Source organism: Strix aluco, chromosome 24, assembly GCF_031877795.1.
Source record: "Strix aluco isolate bStrAlu1 chromosome 24, bStrAlu1.hap1, whole genome shotgun sequence".
Taxonomy (NCBI): Eukaryota; Metazoa; Chordata; class Aves; order Strigiformes; family Strigidae; genus Strix; species Strix aluco.
The window spans coordinates 4,910,395-4,932,251 of NC_133954.1; the positions used below are offsets into that span (position 1 = coordinate 4,910,395).

The 21,857-nt window shown below is 62.1% G+C and overlaps 2 protein-coding genes across 2 annotated transcripts in view; one reads left to right on the top strand and one right to left on the bottom strand.

Moving 5' to 3' along the window:
- Nucleotides 1-5,593, top strand: part of NMT1 (N-myristoyltransferase 1) — an 18,864-nt gene extending 13,271 nt beyond the window's left edge. Inside the window, exons 7-12 of the mRNA XM_074849104.1 lie at nt 107-277; nt 659-767; nt 1,839-2,009; nt 2,300-2,467; nt 3,137-3,274; nt 5,246-5,593. Coding sequence (XP_074705205.1) covers nt 107-277; nt 659-767; nt 1,839-2,009; nt 2,300-2,467; nt 3,137-3,274; nt 5,246-5,266 — 778 coding nt within the window. The 3' untranslated portion in view covers nt 5,267-5,593. The remainder of the gene's footprint in view (nt 1-106; nt 278-658; nt 768-1,838; nt 2,010-2,299; nt 2,468-3,136; nt 3,275-5,245) is intronic.
- Nucleotides 5,594-6,948: 1,355 nt separating this feature from the next.
- PLCD3 (phospholipase C delta 3) lies at nt 6,949-18,159 on the bottom strand. Its single transcript, XM_074849103.1, has 16 exons — nt 18,011-18,159; nt 15,236-15,397; nt 14,127-14,355; nt 13,909-14,038; nt 13,153-13,378; nt 12,276-12,477; nt 12,041-12,185; nt 11,800-11,952; nt 11,569-11,724; nt 11,388-11,423; nt 10,691-10,850; nt 9,996-10,112; nt 9,749-9,897; nt 8,762-8,897; nt 7,731-7,880; nt 6,949-7,646 (listed from the first exon to the last, which is right to left on the bottom strand). The coding sequence occupies exons 1-16, from the start codon at nt 18,111-18,113 to the stop codon at nt 7,558-7,560; spliced, it is 2,343 nt and encodes a 780-aa protein (XP_074705204.1). The 5' UTR covers nt 18,114-18,159; the 3' UTR covers nt 6,949-7,557.
- Between the last annotated feature and the right edge of the window lie 3,698 nt (nt 18,160-21,857).

The following is a 21,857-nucleotide window of genomic DNA, read 5'->3' on the forward strand; positions in this document are numbered from 1 at the left end:
TCCTCTTTCTCTTGAAGGGACTGGAAGTAAATTGCCCAGGGTGTTGGACTGATCCTCCCAGGTCAGGACAGTCTGGTCTCATGCTCTGCATTGTTTCTTTCCCAAGAGAGAAGAAGATGGTAGAGATAAACTTCCTGTGTGTCCACAAAAAGTTGCGCTCGAAACGGGTGGCTCCAGTTCTGATCCGCGAGATCACGCGGCGGGTTCATCTGGAGGGAATCTTTCAGGCTGTTTACACTGCGGGAGTGGTGCTGCCAAAGCCTGTGGGGACTTGCAGGTGAGTGTCTGTGCTTCTCCAAAGAGATTTTGGTCTGCAGACCCTTCCCTTGCTGGCATCCCCTCTGTGGCGTGTAGCATGTGTGGGATTTCCCGGGGCAAGAGAGATCAATTCCAGCCCAGGTTTCTCCTCCCCACACCATCCTTCCAGGATTAAGTCCAGTAGCTTTGCTTAAGCTGCTCATGCATCACAAGACAGGAGACTTTCTGCAGCACAAGCGCTTCAGGCCGCCCTTGTTTTTCTCTGCGGGAGCTGCTGGCCTCTTCGTGAGCCAGCGTGATGTTCTCGCTTGCCCTCTCATGGCAGCTACAAGAACCTCGTGCCCATGTGACCGTCCCGCTGCCCCAGAACAAGTCTCCCACCGCGAGTGTGTTTCTGCAGGTACTGGCACCGGTCCCTGAATCCTCGGAAACTCATCGAGGTCAAATTTTCCCACCTGAGCAGGAACATGACTATGCAACGTACCATGAAGCTTTACCGGTTGCCCGAGGTGGGTGCCAGCCGGGGCTGTGAGCCGCGGAGGCAGAGCTCACGAATTGCTCCTCGCTGAGCAAGGGGCGAGGCTGGGAGCTGGAGACACAAACATCTCGGCCGAGGCTGAGTCCTCTGCCTGGAGAACTGGGGTTTGTTTCATGTAGTAAATGACTCTGTCAAGCCATTGTGCTTTATTTAATCTTTATTTGTTTTTACCTGGGTACCTGCATTTTAAGGGCAAATTCTTACAGCTAAAGGACCCTGTGAGCTTTTGTTTCATGGTGAGTCATATCCTGTCCTCCTGGTAAAAGAGAGAACGCAGATATGACAGCCTTCATCTGTCCAAACGCAGCCATGGAGTGACCTTGACTTGGGTTAGTCCCTCATTCTTCAGTCACAGTGATTGGTTCTGTCACTTGTCCTGCTGGGGAAGTTCCCCAGCTGGATATGGGAGAAAAGACAAACAAAGCATTAAAATTGCCACCACCTTCCCCGACCTTGCTGGCTTCCTTCTGTGGGTCAGAGCTGCTCGTTTCGGTTGGAGAGCAGCAGCACATGGCTCCTGGCTCCTGCCTCCCGCCACAGCTACAAACCTGCTGTATTGTAGCTACCGATTTTTGTGCAGAAACCCAGACCCAGAAGCAGTCTGTGCTGCTTGATCTGGGCTTTGCTGAGCAATCCTAACCCTAGATTAGAAATCGAGTCCAACTGGAAATAACATCAGGCGGTTCGTTGCAGTGCTTAGGGCATGTCTGCTCACCCGTCCCTGCTGCGAGTGGGAGCAGAGACCTGGAGGGAAGCAGAGATCTTGTGTCATTAGTGGGTAGGAGGCCACTTCTAGCAGGACTTGACCTGGCACGTGGGGCTTTGGGACCCGCTGTGCTTCTCTGTGATCTTTGCTATTGGTGTCACAGCTGATCGCACCCATCCATCTGCTGGGAAAATGGCTGGGGGGAGGGTGCTGGGATGTGGGACTGAAAATGGGCTGGTGTAAGCAGAGAGCATCTCCATGGCACTTGTTGGAGAGCCCTTGGGTGATAAATGCCACCATGCAAGCAACGCAAACGATTTGTCCCGCTTTCTGTAGACTCCCAAGACTCCCGGCTTGCGGCCAATGGAGCACAGAGATATCTCCGCAGTGCACAAGCTCTTGACCGAGTACCTGAAGCAGTTCCACCTGACGCCTGTCATGAGCCGAGAGGAGGTGGAGCACTGGTTCTTACCTCAGGAGAACATCATCGACACCTTTGTGGTGGAGGTGAGGGGGCAGGAGCAAGACTGGAGGGGGGTTTCCTGGGCTTCTGCCTCCGCTGGAAGAGTGTGTGGTGAGCTGTGGGAGCGATTGGGGAGGTTGCTGCCCCTGGCAGTGAGATGCTCTTCCCGGGTGGGAGGTTTGAGCTGCTGGAGGATGGTGCCTCTCCATCCTGGGCTGCCCTGAGTCTCCTCGCAGGGAGTCCACACGTCACTCAGACTGGCAAAGCCCCTCTGAGGCTCCAGCTGGGCTTTATCCTGGCTCTGATGTGTGGTGGTGTCACTTCTGGCTTCCAGAGCGCCCCAGGGGAGGTGACAGACTTCCTGAGCTTCTACACACTGCCCTCCACCATCATGAACCACCCGACTCACAAGAGCCTGAAAGCTGCTTACTCCTTCTACAACGTTCACACCAAGACGCCTCTCATCGACCTCATGAGCGATGCTCTCATACTCGCCAAGTCGGTGAGCGATGGCTGGGCTAGGGTGGCACCATGGGGCACTGGGCAGCTCACGGGTCAGCTCACGGGGCACTGGGCAGCTCACCGGGCAGCTCACGGGGCACTGGGCAGCTCACAGGGTGCCGGGCAGCTCACCAGGCAGCTCACGGGGCACTGGGCAGCTCACAGGGTGCCGGGCAGCTCACCAGGCAGCTCACGGGGCACTGGGCAGCTCACGGGGCACCGGGCAGCTCACCGGGCAGCTCACGGGGCACCAGGCAGGGCACTGGGCAGCTCACTGGGCACCAGGCAGCTCACCAGGCAGCCTGTCTGCCCTTGGGTTTATGGAGAGGGCTGGCCCCGGGGCAGGGCTTGTGCCCAGGGCCGGACAAACCCAAATCCTGACAGATCTGCCGCTCAGGGGAGGGGCGCAGGGGTAGCCTGAACCCTCTGGCGAGCACTGAGCTGAACTGAGGGAGTCTGCTTGTTTCTTCCAGCGAACGACATTGCCGTGTGTCGGTAGCGCGTGAGCTGAGGGTGGGTGTCCCGATGCCAAGTTCTTCGCTGGTGACCTCGGTCCCATCTTCTGGGGGTGCAAAGCTGGGCAGGGGAGGGGGCAGGCAGCTCGCAGAAGGGAGGAACTCCCCAGCACGTAAGCAGGAGGAGCTGATGGCTTCCTGTCTTGCCTGTGCAGAAAGGATTCGACGTCTTCAATGCACTGGATCTCATGGAAAACAAAACCTTCCTGGAGAAGCTGAAGTTTGGGATTGGGGACGGGAACCTGCAGTATTACCTGTACAATTGGAAGTGTCCCAGCATGGCACCAGAGAAGGTCAGTGCTGCGGGGCGGTGGGGTCCTCCAGTGCACGGGAAGGGGTTTTGTCCCCTCAGCCCCCAGGGAGACAGATTTGCCATCACATGCCATGGTGTTCCCAGGCCAGCTGCTGTCTGGTGCAGCGTTACCTGCAGTCACAGGTGAATCCAGCAACGGCTCCTCTGTGCTCTCCCGATGGTGCCTGCACAGAGGGTGTCCCTGGGGAAAAAAGCTCCCCAGGCTGGTTTTACTCTTGGACTAGTGCAGGTTCAGAGACCTTAACCCCACACACATCCCACATCCACACGGAGCTGGTGCAGGGTCTGGAGCACAGGTCTGATGGGGAGCAGCTGAGGGAACTGGGGGGGTTTAGTCTGGAGAAGAGGAGGCTGAGGGGAGACCTCCTGGCCCTCTGCAACTCCCTGAAAGGAGGGTGCAGAGAGGGGGGATGAGTCTCTTGAGCCAAGGAACCAGCGGCAGGACAAGAGGGAATGGCCTCAAGCTGCGCCAGGGCAGGGTCAGACTGGCTCTTAGGAAGGATTTCTTTGCAGAAGGGGTTGTTGGGCGTTGGAATGGGCTGCCCAGGGCAGGGGGGGAGTCCCCATCCCTGGAGGGGTTGAAGAGTCGGGTTGAGCCAGCGCTGAGGGATCTGGTGGAGTTGGGAACGGTCAGTGTGAGGTTCATGGTTGGACTGGAGGAGCTTCAAGGGCTTTTCCAACCGAGATGATTCTGGGATTCTGTGACTGTGGAAGGAGGCCAGGTACAGACAGGAGACAGGCAGAGGGCTGCAGGGTGACAGATGTGACCCCGCTCGTTGGGACAGTCACCTGGGGGGTGGTTGCTGTGCCCTGTGAGCCTGCACAGGGCCCGGCTGTCGCCTTGCAGCCCTGTAGCCTGCGTGTCAATCTGTCGTGGTGGGGTGAGATGCACAACAACCCCTCTAGAGAGAACAGACGAGCTTTGAGAGCCATTGAGTCACTGTTGAACAGGACCCGTGATGATGGGGAGCTCAGCGCGGTTGCTCGTAGTGTGTGTGGGGTCTCTGGGGTGTCACCCTGTCCCCACGGCCAGCAGCTCGCTCCCTGCCCAGCGGCTCTGAGCACTCGCAGCGGTGCCTGTGGACACCCCGTCTCTCTGCCCTGGGCCATTTTCAGGGAGCACCTGGTTGCTGCTGTGTTGCCCCCCTGAAGATGTGCTTCAGCATCTGTCCAGTCCACAGCCACCAGGACAGTGCTAGAGAACCAGAAGCTGCTTGGCCTTGCAGCACTGCAGCCTGCCCACGCTACGTCACAACAGCTAATTAATGCCTTAACGACAGTAACGGGGCTTTGATTCCCTTCACAGAGTGTGTGAAGCCAGGTCTGGCTCTGTGGGTACAAGCCCACGTGCCTTAAACCAGCCTTGCTCTGCCACTGAACCTTTCAAAAAGCTCCAGCAGGTTGCTGGGAGGTTTCAGCAGTCCCTTTTCTCACTGGGAGGGCTGGAGGGTTGGAGAGCCTGGTGCTGGGAGCCGCTCTCTGGCCATACCCGGCGACGGGGCTGCCCGTGGCTGCAGTGGGTCGGAGCCTGGGAGCAGCCACCAGCACGTCCCGTCACGCAGCCAGAGAGCACCCAGCGGTGCCCACTGCCCGCAGAGGGGCCTCTCCCGGTATGAGGCTCTCGGGAAACTTTCCCAAATCTCTTGTTATTAGCTTAGAAACAACCTTGGCTCGTAAATCAAGGCTGTCTTGCAGACTGCCTGGGCCAAATATCGGTCACCTCCCAGATTGGAGCTGGACAGGGTCCGTGTGCCCATTTGGCCACATGCCCAGGGCTCTCCCTGCTCCCAAACATCCCAAAGCCGGTGGGAAAACCCACACAGATGGTGCTGAGCCCTCCCGGCCGGCGCAGCGAGGGCTTGCGAGCCGTGTCCGCCCGGAGCTGGCGCTGGGGCAGAGGACGCTGGTGCTCGGGCACGTCTTGACCCACCGTCTCGGTTGGCTCCCCCAGGTCGGACTGGTGTTGCAGTAAGCGAGCCCTTGCTAGGAGAGCGCGGCACCGCCGAGGAGCCGGGCCCGGCGAGGGTGCTGCCCTCATCCTTTCCGCCAAAGCTGGACCCGCGCCGGGAGAGGTGGAACGGAACCAGCCGCGCAGCCGCCACCGCCTGGATTCACCGACCGTGTCCCGCAGCGCCGGCCGCCGCTCCCCCGCTGGCGTCAGCGGTCTCCTTTGTTTTGATTTAATTGCATCCTCGTAAAGACGTGATCAAGGGAATGTAACTGCTGAAACTAGCTCATGATTGGCATATAATGGAGTTAACGGGTGAATAATAAAAGTATATATTATATATATTTTAAATCTTTCCTGTTCCAAACTGACATGAGTTGCATTCATCTGCTGAAGGCCGCCTCCGGGTCGCTGGACCGTGACTTTTCTCGACGGGGCCAACCAAGGTAGATGCTGCACCGAGCGGCTCAGCACCGGCGTGGTGGAGCACCGGGCTGCGGTGGCCGGGCTGCCGAGCCCTCCTGCCTGCCTGGAGGGTGCTGGGGGCTCTGCCTTTTCCCTGGGTTTGCTCCCTCCTCTGTTAAACTCGGTCCTTCCTGCGGGTGCCTGGAGAGGGAGGATGGCACCGTCCCTCCCCGTGGGCTCGGGAGCATGTCGAAATTTCTTTCTAAGGGCTATTTGTGCAAGCGATGCCTTGTCCCTTCTCCTTCCCAGCCTCAGAGACTCGAACCCTCTCTGCTCAGTGGGGCAAGTGCTGAACTGAGGAGCAGCAACGCCTGAAGATACGGGGGGACTCGGCTCCTCGCTTGCCTCCGGAGCTCGGCCAGCGCACCCCACTCTGCTCGGACTCCTCAGGGTCGTTCCTCTCCGCCACCCCTCGTGACACCGGGGCTGCGGGCATCGGGGGGATGACGCGTCGCCGCTGCTGCACCTCGGGGCTCTCTGCTCGGCTGCTTTTCTGTGGAAGTACGGACACGCGCGCAGGTGGTCACCCTGTGACACGCCATCGGCATCGCCCTGGGGCTTCAGCCTCTCCAACTACCCCAGCACCTCTTCCACCAGGCTCATCACCTTGTGTTCTGGGAACCTTCGAGGTAAAGGAAATGTTTTCTTTGATGGAAAACCTTTATCCCATCAAGATATCTTGGGAAACAAGCACCCGGGCAGCCTGTTGCCTCCCTCTGTGACGTGAACCGTGTCCACGAAGAGCTCTGAGATGCTCCTGCCCTCCCAGCCAAAGGTTTCCAAAGCTGCACACCAAGGCCAAGACCCCATCTATGCACTCCCACGCCTCCCTGTCCCTCTGTGCCCCCTCCTGCCCTGTGGCACACCACGGACCCCGAGGGGCTTTGCCCACCCCGGCCTGGACCTGTGGGGCCTCGGTGGGGAACCAGGAGCCCATCATGTCCCCCTCAGCAGCACCATCGCATCCCCCCTGCTTGGGGTCCCGTGTCACCTATGCAAGTACCTCTGTGTCCCCTCCTGTGTCCCCGGTGTCCTGGGGTGGGTGGGGGGTGTCCAGTGGGACCTTCCCCCGTCCCCGTGGCAGTTTTGAGGGCTGCTCCAACGTGCCACCCCTGCCCCCCCCCTTGGCAGCTCCCCAGGGCCATGCTGCTTTTGGGGGTGGGCCCAGCCCTTATCCCCTCCTCCTCAGCCTCTCCCACCACCCCCCCACGGGCCCCAGGAGGTGACAGGGATGCCGGGACAGGTTCTGTTAAAATAAAACCTTTATTCGACTGGCTTGACACCGGGGTATAAGTCTGTGACCGTCGCCAGTGCTGGAGCAGGGGTTGGGAAGGCGGCCCCCAGCCACGCCGAGGCTCGATGCCCTGGGCACGATGGGGCACATGGTAGCAGGGTCCCCTTGGGGCCTGCACAGTGACAGGGTCCCCTCAGGGTCCTCATGGTGGTGGCACTGTCCTTGCAGCCCAAGGAGGGGCTGGGATCGAGCGTGGCTGGGGGTGGTGATGTTTGGGGGTTGCTGTCACCCATGTCGCTCTCCCCGGGGCTGTGCTGGGGTGTTGATGGCCTGGCCACCCCGTCCTGGTTGTCACAGCATCTCTGTCCCCTCGGGGTCACAGCCAGGGAGGGGAGGAGCGGAGCACATGGGCCAGTGGATGGGGTGACCCTAAGGGACATGGAGGGGGTCCCCTACCCCCTTGGGTCCCCCAGCCAGCCCTGCTGTCACCGCAGCTGGGCGAGCAGTGTCCCCAGGCTGTCCCCACACAGGGAGTCTCCGGTGCAGGAGGGTGCCCACCCCATGGAGGAGCACGTTGTCCCATGCACGGGGACATGATGTCCCTCCCACGGGGACCTCACAGACTCTTGCATCGAATGTGCACGAAGAGCGTGGCGGGGGACAGGGACGCCCCATCCTTGGAGAGCAGATGGATGTGACGATACCCTGGGGACAGAGACAGGGGCTGAGCGGGTGCGGGGGGGGGACTGTCCCTGTCCCCAGGGGACAGCGCAGTGGGCACCCACCCACCTTGCCGCATGCTGGCCAGGGGCAGGGTGAACTGCCCCACGAAATCGTTGCAGGAGGTGCTGTCGTAGTCCTCCACCACGAAGCGCACCAGGGCCAGCTCGGGCGCCCGCAGCTGGAAGCTCAGCGTCTCCTCCCAGCGCGGGTTGAAGCCTACGGCACCGGGATGGGGGGTGGGCGCTGCCACCGTGGCCACCATGGCCACCACAACCACCCTGGGTATGGGGACCGGCTCGACCCTCCACTGTGCTCACCCCTCCCCGGCTTAGCTGCCATCCTGCACTGGGGTATGTGGGGACTGGGCCAGACTGGGGGAATGGAGGTCATACTGGGGCCAGACTGGGCTATACTGGGGCATAGGGGTCATACTGAGGCCATGATGGGGTATACTGGGGGAAAGGGGGTCCTACTGGGGCTGTAGTGGGGTATAGTGGGGGAACAGAGGTCATGCTGGTGTGAGGCTGGGCTATACTGCAGAAATGGGGGTCCTACTGGGGCCAGGCAGGGCTATGCTGGGGCAATGGGGGTCTTACTGGTGCTGTGGTGGGGTATACTGGGGGAATGGGCATCACACTGGGGCCAGGCTGGGCTATACTTGGGGAATGGGGGTCCTACTGGGGCTGTGATAAGCTATACTGGGGGAATGGGGACCCTACTGGGGCTGGGATGGGGTATACTGGGGGAATGGGGGTCACACTGGGCTTGGACTGGGTATACTGGAGGGTAGGAGAGAGCAGCACTGGGGAGGACTGGGACATGCTGGGACCCTGCCATTGGTCAGGATCAAGCTGTGCTGGAGACGGGGCACTGCAAGACTGGGGTGCACTGGAGGGACTGGGATGTCCTGGGCACCGGCTCAACTCGGGGTCGGGCAGTTGGGGAGCAGCAGCGGGTGATCGGAGTGTTGGGTGCCCGAGGGCTCGGCCACCACCCGGGGATCAGGGTACTCTGGGGTGTCCCTGGGGGGGACTGGGGTGCCCTGCGATGTCCCCAGCGCCCGGTGGCTGGGCCGTGGTGGCCGGGCAGGCGCTCACCGTTGTTGAGCTTGTGGCGGGTCTGCTGCTTGCCGCAGTCGGCCGGGACGCCGTGGATCTCCACCCGCACGAAGGGGTCCACGATGGAGCTGCCCTTCTCCCGGTTCAGCTTGGGCAGCTGCTGCGCCGTGATCACCTGGGGACAGAGGGTGCTGGGGGCCCGTGGCATGTGCCACCCCGGGGTGATGGGCCCCAGGGGAAGGGACGTGGGTGGCACTCAGCTGGGTGTGGGGACACGGTAGGGAGGTGGTTGGTGCCACCTCGGAGAAGGGACGTGGCTGATACCAGCTGGGTTTGGGGACAGGGTGGCACCCAAGAGGAGAGATATGGGTGGCACATGGCAGGAGGAGGGAGGTGATTGGTGCCACCTCGGAGAGGGAGTGTGGCTGATGCCAGCTGGGTTTGGGGACAGGGTGGCACCCAGGAAGAGGGACATGGGTGGCACATGGCAGGGAGCAGGGGCAGAATTGGTACCACGCAGGAGAAGGGACATGGGTGGCACTAGGCTGGTTGCAGGGGCAGGGTTGATGTCCCCAGGAGAAGGGACATGGGTGGCACTTGGCCAGACATGGGGAATGGGGTCAGTGTCACCCAGGAGTAGGGACATGGATGGTACCCAAACAGGTGTGAGGACAGGGACAGTGTCCCCGGGAGAAGAGACACTGGTGGCACCTAGAAGGTGTGTGAGTGGCACCTGGCTGGGCATGGGTTTGGTGTCACCCAGAGGGGACATGGGTGGCACCTGGCTGGGCGTGGGGTTGGTGTCACCCAGAGGGGACATGGGTGGCACCTGGCTGGGCGTGGGGTTGGTGTCACCCAGAGGGGACATGGGTGGCACCTGACGGGGTGTGGGGTTGAGGTCACCTGGGAAAAGGGATGCAGGTGGCACCTGGCCAGGCATGGGAATGGGAATGTCATGGGTGTCACCCAGCAGGGACATGGGTGGCACACACCCAGGCGCGGAGCTGGGGCAGCGGGGTGCCTCACCCTGACGTGCAGCGCCAGGCGGCGGGGCCCCTCCCCGGGGGGGCTGCGCAGGCAGGGGGGCTTCAGCACGTAGCCACAGCGCCCATTGCCCAGGAAGCGCCCGGCGTTCAGGTCCATCTCGTAGCCTGGCGTCTGGAAGTTGAGGGCCACTGTGGGGACAAGGGGGATGGGGTGTCAGGGTGGGTGACAGCCCTGGGGGAGGGGGTGCCAGGTCATGGGGTGTCCCCCGGGGGCCGTGGGGTCTCACCCAGCTGGCAGCCAGCGTTCCACATCTCCTGGGGGTTGTAGTTGGAGGAGTTCATCTTCAGCCCCAGCGGGTAGACGCGGCTGAGCTGCCGGGCGTTGTACCGGACCAGCGCCGGGCCTGGGGGGGAACGGCTGAGCGGGGCTGCTGCACCCATGGGTGCCGGTGCGGGGCCCTGCCAGCGGGGGATGGTGTCCTGCCTGCACCCGCGTGCCTGGGGACATGGACAGAGCCTGCCCGCCCGGGGGGACCCAGAGCCTGGGGTTCAGACCCCAACCCTGGACCTTGACCTTGGACCCCTGACCCCAGACCCTGACCCCAGACCTCAGACCCTGGACACTGACCCAGATCTTAATCTCAGCCCTGGACCCCAGACTCCGACCCTGATTCCAGACCTTGACCCTAGAACCCAGACACTGACCCCAGACCTGACCTTGGGTCCAGATGCCACATCCCAAACCCTGACCCCAGACCCTGATCCTGGACCTGTGACCCTCACCGCGGCCTCTGGTCCCAGACCCTGACACCAGACCCCAGTTGCCCCAGGTCAGATCAGCCTGGCCGGGGCCAGCATGTCCCCGACCACCACCCATGGAGCGACCCCGGTGACAGCACATCTGTCACAGCCCCATCCTGCATCCCAGAGAGGTCAGGAGCACGGAGTCACTCTGTCCCCGTCCCCAGCCCGTCACCCTCACCCGCCTCCTTGATGAGTTTCCGAGCCTTCCTCTCGCTGAAGGAGGACATCTCGCAGGGCCGGGGGTGGCGCAGGGCCTGGGCCAGGCCGGGGAAGGGGACAGCCTGGCAGTACACCACCACAGCCGACAGCTCTGGGGCCACCTGTGACGCATCCTTGGCCTGCAGGAGCCATCATGGTGTCAGGACCACCCCAGCTCTGGTGGTCACCCCCCTGTCTGAGGGTCTACAGACCCGCTACCCTGCTGGTGCTGAGCACTGAGACACCCAAGGCCATGGAGAACCCAAGCGATGGAGAACCTGAGGCAATGGAGACTCCCAAAGTGATGGACACCCCACACAGGTGGAGACCCTGAGGTGATGCAGACCCCAAGATATTAGAGACCCCAAGATGATGGAGAACCCAAGGTCATGGACAACCCAAGGTGATGGAGAACTTGAGGTGATGGAAACCTCAAAGCGATGGAGACTCCAAGATGATAGAGAACCAAGGCAATGGAGAGAATCCCCCCCCCCCCCAGGAAATGGAGACCCCGAGGTGATGGAGACCCCAGAAATGGAGCACCCACCCCACCAGGGGAAGGGGGAGGCACAGCCAAGGAGTTCCCAAGCTCAGTCCCCTCTGTCAGCCAGTGACAGCCACTCACTGCCCTCATGGTACCTGACCCCCCAGCCCACCCAGCTCCATCCCTGACCCACCTGCAGAGGTTTGATCTCCTGCAACGACTGCAGCGACTGGAAGAGGAGAGAGCGGGGCTGCATCGGGGGGTGCTGGCAGTGCTCATCTGCCCCAGGCCCCGGCACGACTGGGACACTGGTCCCGTGGCACTGCCGGGATGCCAGGGTCCCCCGGCACCATAGCCCTGGGAGAGCCCCTTACCCGCCGGTTGCTTCTCTCCTGCAGCTTGTCCTCCTCTTCCTCTTCCTCCTCCTCCTCTTCCTCCTCCTCAGGATCCAGAAGGGAGGTGAGCCCCTGGGGCTCATGCCACGGCTCTGGAAGCTTCTTGCCTTTCACCAGGACCTTCCCTTTCAGCTGCTGCGGGAGGAAAGGCCGAGTTCAGGGCTCGGAGGGGACATGGGGACACCGTGGTGGGTGGGTGGGTGGCCTTACCTCTGGGGACGGGAGGTCATGGGGGTCCTGCCCCTCCAGTGGCTGTGTCAGCAGCATGTCCCCCAGGATGGCCTTCATGTGCCGGGCCATGGTGGCCTGCTGCTCCAGCCCACAGTGGTTCTCCAGGGACAGGATGACAGGGTAGGGCGATTGCTGGGGACGGGGATGGGCAGCGCTCAGCACCCAGCACCCAGCACTCAGCACCCAGCTCCCATCCCAGGGCTGCTGGCACCCTGCTCACCTTGAAGGCGTAGTCGCGGATGCTCTCAATGACATCACGGAAGAGGATTTTGGAGGTGAGTGTGTGGCCATGGTAGACAACGGGTTCCCCATCAGAGCCCTCCCAGCAGTCCAGCTCCACACAACGGCATCCCGCCATCAGCACCCTGCCACCACACCATCACCGGATGAGTCTCTGCACCACCCCAGCACCCTCAAACCATCTGGACATGGAGCATCTGACCAGGGGCACCCACCTGACGTAGGCTTCAGTGCTGCTGGTGCCGCCGATCTGGTTGCGGGTCAGGTAGGTGTTGTGGGAGGAGGAGATGAAGTAGTGGCACAGGGGCTGGCTCATGTCCTGGTGCACCTTGGTGTGCTCCTGGTTGAGGATGTCACCGGCAGCAGAGAGGAGGTACATCATGAAGCCATCCAGCATCATCAGGTCCTGCTGCCTGGCTGCAGGACACAGCAGCGAGGTGTTAGAGAGGGCTGGCACACCGCTGGCAGGGTGGCACCCCTGGGACTGTCCCCACCTGGTGGATGTCCCCTCTCTCCCAGCAGTGCCATGTTCACCCCAGACCTGGCACTGTGGCACCCAGGGGATGTGGAGTTGCCGTTGGTGTCTCACCTCCACCCTGATGTCCCCTGTCCTGCTAGTGCCACACCTACCCTAGGGGTACTACTGTGATACCCAAGAGACGTGGAGGCCCTTCACCCCCACCATGATGTCCCCTGTCCTCCTAGTGCCATGTTCACCCTGGACTTGCCATGGTGGGACCCAAGGGACATGGAGGTCCCCTGGCAGTGTCACATACGTGCTAGGGCTGGCACTGCATCACCCAGGAGACATGGGGGCCCACTGCTGTCCACCCCCACCCTCCATCCCCACCCTCACGTCCCCTGTCCCCACAGTGCCACAACCACCAGGGACCAGCAAGGCCACATGTTAGTGCCACGCTGGGGAAGGGACACAGGAACACTCACCCAAGCCTTGGAGAACTGCATATCAGCTCGGGGGGGTGACACCACCAAGCAGACCCCCATCCCCACACCATCCACCACCTCCCTTGGCTCCAGCAGCACCCATCCCACCATCCCACCAACCCCCGAGCTGGCTGTCCCCAGTCCTACCCTTCTCGTTGAGCTCGTAGGTGCGGATGACGGCACGGGCCTGGCGCAGGCTGGCGTCCTCGCCCTGGTCCCGTAGGAAATCCCGCAGCTCCTCGGCCGACAGGACATGGTCCTCGCCCGAGTAACACCCAAAAAGCTCCTCCAGCTCCGGTCGCCGCAGCAGCCGTCGGCAAAACTCCTCCAGCTCCCGGCCCTCCAGCCGCTCATCGCCCGAGCGGTCGCACTCCTGGTGGGACCACAGCCCAACCTCGGGGACCGTCCCCTGCCTGTGGGGAAGGGGGTACGACCACCCCCTGCCTCGTCCTGCCTGTCCCTTGGGGTTGGCAGCGTGTGTGATGAGGTTGGGGGGGTTCAGCTATGGGCATGAGGGCTCAGGGATGGGTTGTGTGGCCATGTCGCCTCTGTCCCCCCACCCATAGTCCTCTGACCCTCCACTCTGGGATGGAGCAGAGCAGAGCATTGTGCCTCGGTTTCCCCAGCTGGAAAGGGACTTGGGAGATGCCCATGGGGACAGCACCCCATGGGGGGAAAATATCACACCTTGGGGACCCGCAGAGCAATGGGGGAGACAGCTCACCCCACCCCATCATGATGGGACCCAACCATTGGTGGTGGATCCAACCATTGATGATGGTCGTGGCTTTGTGAGTGATGAGTTTGACAGTTCTCCGTGCTTGGGAAGGCAGAGAAGGAGCCAGCATTCCCTCCTGGTGACAACAGTGGGGGACAGCAGGTGATGGATCACAGGACAGGTACCTTGAAGAGCTTGTAGGCGTAGACATCATCCATGTCGATGTTGATCATCCTCAGCATGCTCTTCACCTCCCGGAAGGACATCTTGTTGTCCTTGTTCCTGTCTGCTCGCTGCAGGACCCCGTGGATCCAGCTATGCCAGGGTAAGGAAACCACCCGGCGTCACCCCCACGGCTGTCCCCAACCTGTCCCCAAGCCCCCATAGCTCCAACAAAGGATATTGGTCAAGCTTCTCCGGTTGACTCATGGCTTGCAGCCGCCCCATCAGCTTGGTGAGCCCTTGCACCCAGTGGCGGGCGTCCTCCTCTCCACGGGCGGCCAGGTCAAGGTTCTTGCGTTTGCCCTTGAAGACGAGGGTGAAGCAGTGCCGCTCGGGGAAGGCGGCACCATACTTGCGTAGACCCTCTGACTGGTGTCCCTCGCGTACCCCCTCAACGTGCATCACCGAGACTGCAGGGACACACGTGGGGATGGGGTCACCTTGGGGATGGAGGTGGTCCCTCGGCATTTTTCCCACCCATGAGCATCCTGCAAGATATCCTGGCTGCTGATGGACACACTACATGTCCCCAGGGGCACCCCAGGGGACTGGGGCTCAGCTGCTGTTGATGCTGCAGCCGGGCTTAACCCACTAATCCCAGGCGAGACAGGAGCTGCCGTCCCCTGCGGGGATGGGGACAGGGACGCCGGTGGGGGATGGATCTGCCTTGCAGCAGTGCCAGCTCTGGGCACCCGTCCCAGATGAGCGGGTGAGAAGAGATGGGTGATGCTGGGGAGTGGGGACAGAGTCTGACTGGGATGGAGAGGGGACCTCATGCTGGTCCCAAGGGGGACGGGGAAGGGTGTGGGCTTTGGGGGCCCACCCTGAGGTGCACTGGGAGGCACTGGGTGCACTGGAATGCAGTGAGATGCACTGGGTGCACTGGGAAGCACTGGGAGGCACTGGGTGCAGTGGGTTTGGGTCCAGGTCCTGGGTGGGGGTCCGTGTTCTGGACTGGGGTCCACATCTTAGGCCAGGGTTTGGGTCCCAGGCTGAGGGTGCAGATCCCGGGTTGGGGTCTGGGTGCTGGGTGGGGGTCTAGGTCCCAGATTGTGGGCTAGGGCCTGGGCTGAGATCTGGGTCCCGGGGTGGGGTCTGGGTCCTGGGTGAGGGGCTGGGTGGGGGTCTAGGCCCTGGGTGGGGGTCTGGGTCCTGGCTCATGCCCAGGTCCCCACGGGCAGGTCTGGGGCACTGCCCAGGTCCCAACCCCTCCCTGCAGCTCGAGGCTGTGCAGGACGTGGCCCAGGGTCCCCGAGCCCCCGGGGGACGGTCCCCAGCGCCGGCACTCACAGCTCTGCTGGGAGCGAGCGCGCCCGAATCGCCCCTCGAAGCAGACGGTCGCCCCGTCCTCCTGCAGGCGGAAGAGCCGCTCCCTGGGCACCCCCCGGGACTTGATCTTCCGGAGCAGGGAGCCCCGCAGCATCCGCTGGACGTCCTCGTCCTCCGTCAGGCCTGTGGAGGACCAGCCCGTGGGCACACCGTGCAGCTACTGGGAGATGCTGGGGGGCACTGGGAGGTACTGGAGGCTCTGAGGGTGTACTGGGGGTACTGGGTGGGTGTGGGGGCGGGGCTCGGTGCACATCTGTATGCATGGGATGGGATGGGATGGGATGGGATGGGATGGGATGGGATGGGATGGGATGGGATGGGATGGGATGGGATGGGATGGGATGGGACAGACAGGGCAGCATGGGACAGATGGGACAGGACAGACATGATGTGATGGGCCAGGATGCAATGGGATGGGATGGGATGGGATGGGATGGGATGGGATGGGATGGGATGGGATGGGATGGGACAGAATGGCACAGCATGGCATGGGACAGGATGGAGGGATGGGGACAGGACAGAGTGGGATGAACAGGAGAGGGCCATGAGATGAGATGACACATATATGACACAATGTGACAGTACAGACAGGACACAATGGGACAAGATGGGACAGGTAGGATGGGAGAGACAGACAGGACAGGGTGGGACAGAGTGGGTGGGACAGACATGGCAGGATGGGACAGGATGGGAATGGATGGGATGGGAAATCACAGGACAGGGCAGACAGGACAGGATGGGACATGATGGGACAGATGGGATGGGACAGGAGAGATGGGATGGGATGGGATGGGATGGGATGGGATGGGATGGGATGGGATGGGACAGAGAGGAGAGGACAGGCAGGACAAGCCACTGCCATCGGGCCCCTTCGGGGCACTGTGTGGCCGGCTGGCAGGGACAGGGGACGGCAGCGCAGTGGCAGAGCCCTGCTCACACAGCAGAGCCCAGCCGTTAAATCCCAGCAAAGCCGCCCAAATCCCATGTGGGGAGCACCAGGACGGTGCTGGCAGCGGAGGTCAGGCCAGGAACGATGACGCGGTGGCCTCTGGGGACCTGCGGGCCCACGCCCGGGCTCACAGCAGGGCTGGGATTTTTCCGTCTATTCTCCAAAGAGCAGTTGTTTCCTCACTTTTTTTGTTTTGGCAACCACTCTTTAAGGACAGCCCCGGTGCCCGTGTCCCCACTCTGGTCGGAGACGCTGCTCCTGGGCTGGGGAAACAGCAGGTTTGGTGCTGAGCAGGGACATCCTGAGCTGGCCACCAGCTGCCACCACCTCCTGCATGGTCACATCCTGCCCACGGAGCAGGACTGAGGGCACCTTCGGAGGGCAAGTACAGACACATGGACACATGGATGCACAAGCATATGGATGCACGGATGTATGGACACATGGATACAGGCACATGGTACACAGGTGGATGGACAGAGGGATTGTCGGACACACAGACACACGGGGTCGTGGGTGCACAAGTGTACGGATGCATGGAGACACGGATGCACGGACACACGGACACACGGGTGTATGGATGCACGGAGATGTGGATGCACAGATACAGAGGTGCAGGGATGTATGGATACATGGATACACTGATGCAAGGACACACGGACACATGGATGCACAAGTTTACAGATGCACAAATACATGGACAGATGGACAGACGGACAGACTCTCTGGGGTCACGGGTGCACGAGTGTATGAGCAGATGGACGTAGGGACGCACTGATGCGCAGACACATGGACGCATGGATATAAATGCAGGGATACATGGATGCACGGACACACTGATGCATATGGGCGCACGGATGCATGGACAGAGGGACACAGGGAGCTGCAGCAGACGCGGGGTCACACCGAGCCGTGCAGCTCCGGGCACACAGCCGCACGCCCAGAGCCGCACGCGGGCCAGCGCAGCAGTGGGAGCAAAGCCCTCCCTCCACGGCACAGGGCCAGCCCCTGCCCTGCCCACTGCTCCCACGCAGGATCGGGCCCGGCCGCCCCGGCAGGCACACCCTGACCTTCCCGGGCACCCGCTCCGCCTGCCTGCGCCTCACGGGCAGCTCTGCCCCGAGCTGCGCTGGGGTCAGCGGGGCCCGAGCCGACAGCGCTGGGGGGGGGAAACTGAGGCAGGGTATTAGGGAGGGCCCCAGGGAGCTGGAGCTGAGCCTTGGGGGCAACAAATACCCCGAGCAGGAGGGCTCCTGCCACCCATGATGTGGCTGAACCCCGACCCTGCTGTCCCCCAACACCTGGGACAACACATAGTGGCGCTACCTTGGGGACCCCTCCCAGCTGCAGGGACTCGTCCCTGCTGTGAGGGACCCCATCCACCTCGGGGACACTCCTGCCATGGGGACCCTCCTGGCCATGGTGACCCCTCACCCAACCATGGGGACAATTTCCTGCATGGGGACCCTGGCTATCTTGGGGACCTCTCCCTGCCATGGGGGCCCCACCCCTGCCATGAGGGACCCCATCCACCTTGGGGACCTCACCCAGCCGTGGGGACATTTTTCTGCACGGGGACCGTGGCTATCTTGGGGACCCCTCCCAGCCACGGGGACCCATCCCTGCCATGGGGGTCCCCATCCCCTTCAGGGACGCTCCGAGCCACGGAGATCCCTGCCGGGACCCCCACTGGCACAGCCGCCCCCCCGGCACTTTCCTCCCGGTGCCCCCTGCCCGCCCCGTCGGCTCCCCCGTCCCCCCGCGGCGGGACAGGCCCCGGGACTCACCCATTTTCCTCAAGGCTCTGCCGGGCCGACGGGGGCCACCGGAGCCGTCCGACGGGGAGCGGGGCTGCTCGGCAGCGGGACGAGCCTTCCTGCCGCAGATCATGGTGCGGGCCCGGTGCCCCGGTACCCCCGGTACCCCCGGTACCCCCGGTAGCCCTGGTGCCCTCGGTGCTCCCGGTGTCGGCGGTGCCCCCGGTGCCCCCGGCCGGTGCAGCCGGGCTGGGCGGCGGCGGAGGACGGGGCTGGGGCTGGGCCGGGGCTGGGCGGCCTCGCCGGGACCGGGGCCGGGCGCGGGGAGGTACCGGGAGGAGCCACATTTCAGCTCCGGCCGTGTTAACCGTTTGTGCCGGCCCGGGCCGAGCGGTGGCTGCCGGTGTGGGCTGCACCGGGGTCCGGGCTGCCCCGGGATGGGACTGCACTGGGGTCCGGGCTGCACCGGGATGGGGCTGCCCCGGGGGTAGATCTGCACCGGGAAGGCCCGGGGTCCCGGTGTGCACCCGGGGGTTTGTTCTGTGCGGGAGAACGGCACAGGGGGGTCCCGCTCTGCACCGGGTGTAACCCCCCGGGGGCCCACCAGCACCAGGGACCAGTCTGAGAGGACCTGAGCGCCACCGGGGGACCCCGCTCTGCCCGGGGGGCACGGCTGCCTGCTGCCGGTGGCACCCCAGAACTGCCAGCGGGGACCCAGGGGACACCCACTAGCGTGGGGACAGGGAGGGACCCACAGGATCCCCTCCGCCATCACACCAGGGGACAGCGGGGACTCACAAGACCCCCTCTGCCATCACACCGGGGGACCCAAACCTGCCGTGCCCCCACGGGCAGGGGGACACCGGGACTGAGGGGCCGCAGGCAGCCGGTGTGACCCCCCCAGGTGACTGTCCCCACCAGTGGGACAGCGGCAGGTTCTGGTCACTGGCAGCAGCACGAACCAGACAGTGATGTCCCCAGTTAGGCCCCAGTCCCAGGGCCCCACACGTGTGTGTGTGCGTGTACATCCATGTATGTGTGTGTGTGTGTGCAGCCACGTGCACGTGTGCATGCAGATGTGTGCATGTGTGCACAGCTGTGTACGTGTGTGCACGTGATGTGTACATGTGTGTGCGGCCACGTACACGCCTATGAAAGCAAACGCGTGTGTGCAGGCACATATGCGTGTGTGCATGCATGTACACAGCCACGCACACGCGTGTGCACACACATCCATGCGCATGTGCACACTCAGCTGTGCGTGCACACGTCTGTGCAGCCATACCCCTGCCTGAGCAAGTGCCCGTGCAAGCGTGGTGTGTGAATTTACCCCAATTCCCTGCATTTTCACACGTTCCCACCGTTCCCACGGCCACCACTTGCTGAGGGCAGGTGGGGCGGGGAGCGATGGGTGACTGTGGGGGAAGACCCGCTGTCCCCACCCCGGCTGGGGTGATGGGTGACGGAGCAGAGGCAGAGCCAGGCTTTGATTTCAAGCCCGTAGCGTGGCACAGAGCCGTGTGCCTGCGACAAGGGGGGATTTTTCCACCACCCAACACAGTTTCTTGCAAAAATCTGTGTTGCGTGGCGGGTGGGGAAAGCCGTGGGGACCAGGAGCCGTGGCACAGGGACAGGAAACTGTGACTGCAGGTGGTGACTTTCCCCAGGGCCGGGGTGGCAGCAGCGCTACCAACGGCTGCCAGACCCTGGGTGGGACAGCTGGGCACCCAGGGGTGATGGCAGGGCAGCCTGGGGCAATGTCTGGACACTCTGGGGATAAATTTCAGGCACCCTGGGTGATATCTGAGTATCCCAGGGCAATATCTGGACACCTAGGGCAACATCTGGGCACCCTGAGGCAACATTGGGACACCCTGGGGCAACTTTTGGGCACCCTGGGTGATATCTGAGTATCCTGGATAACACCTAGACACCCTGAAGCAACATCTGTGTATCCTGAAGCAACATCTGTACATGCAGGGCAACATCAGGGCACCCGTGGCAGCATCTGGGCATCCTGAGAGATATCTGAGTATCCTGGGATAAAATTTGGACACCCTGGGGTGACATCTGACCATCATGAGTCATATCTGAGTATCCTGGGACAACATCTGGACACCCAGGCCAACATCTGGTCAATCCTGGGTGATTTCTTGCTGCCCTGGAGCAAGATCTGCACATGCAGGGCAACATCTGGGCATCCTGGGTGATCCCTGGTTGTCCTGGAGCAACATCTGGGCACCCTGGGATGGTACCTAGGTGCTGCAGGTCAAGACCTGGGTGACCCACCCAACATCTGGCCAGGTGGGGGCCACATCTGGGCAGCGCCTTGGCTGTGTTTGGGGGACATGGGGACGCAGGGACTGAATCCTTTGGGGACATGGGGACTCAGGGACTTTTCACCAGCCCAGGGCAATGCCCCCTCCTGTTTGGGTCGAGGTTTTCACCGCTCCAGGAGCTGAAAAATATATTCGATTTATTTATGCAAAATGTATCTTGCTTTGCCAAAAACCTTTAGCAGCTGCAGCCACCCCAAAAACGCACTTGCAACCCCATAGATGGGCTTGGCTCCAAGTCCTCTTCCTCCCACGGGAATTGCATCGCCAGGAATTCGGCAACGGATACACTGACCCGCTGAAACAACCGGGATAAACACCTCTCGCTGCAAAATCCACAGCAACAATAAATCCCGGTTGCGATTCCCCCTCTCCCGCGGCGTTGCTATTTTCTACCGCCCGCGAGCGATTTGGAAGGAGCCCCATGGAAAGCAGCAACTCGCATTCCCGGCCGCTTATAGCACAGCACGTGTCCCCGTGAATCACCGCTCGGGAGTCGGGGTTGGTTTTTGCAGTGAGTCAGAGCCAGCGAGGCCCCGCGCGCCGTCCGGAGCAGAAATCCTGAGTCAGAGCTTGGAAATGGCAGGAGGTTTAAAAAGCTTTGCTGGTTTTGGGTTGGGTTTTTTTTGGTTTTTTTTTTTTTTCTGGATCTTGACTTTATAGAGGAAATGTTTCCCCAGGGGACACGGGATGGGAATTAGGGGGTTTTGAGGGGTGTGTCCCCCCACTTGGATTTGGGATTTGAAACTGGGATTAAGGGAAATTCCCCAAAATCTAAGAAAACCGGAGCGTGGGGTGATGATGAAGCAAGGCGGGGGGCTGCTGAAAGCTGCGTTGCACCCCGCCCCCAGCACCCCGCCCTGGGCGAGGGCCGGATCCAGGTGGTCCCCAGGGAACCCCGTAACATCCCACATCCCCAGGGCACCTTGCACCTCCAGGTCACCCATGTCCCCACATCACCTGTGTCCCCACAGCACCCTGCCTTCAAGGAAAGCCCTCGGAGCAGAGGGTGAAGGACCTTCGCCTCAGGGGCTCAAGGACCCCAAATTCTGTTCTTTCATTACTATCATAATTAATAAAGTTTGGTACAAATTAACAGTAACCAGTTGCTCTGCTAGACCCAGCCATCCCCTGCCCCATGCTTTGGGACCATGCCCCTGCCCAGTGCCCTGGTGACATTGTCCCAGTGCAGTGTCCCAGTGCAATGTCCCAGTGCCCCAATGCATTATCCCAGTGCAGTGCCCCAGTGCATCATGCCAGTGCAATGTCCCAGTGTCCCAGTGCATTGTCCCAGTGCATTGTCGCAGTGCCCCAGTGCATCGTCCCAGTGCAATGTCCCAGTGTACCAGTGCAGTGTCCCAGTGCCCCAGTGCATCGTCCCAGTGCAATGTCCCAGTGTACCAGTGCAGTGTCCCAGTGCCCCAGTGCATCGTCCCAGTGCAGTGTCCCAGTGCCCCAGTGCATCGTCCCAGTGCAATGTCCCAGTGTCCCAGTGCAATGTCCCAGTCCCCTGGTGCACTCCCCTGGGGCCCTCAACATGT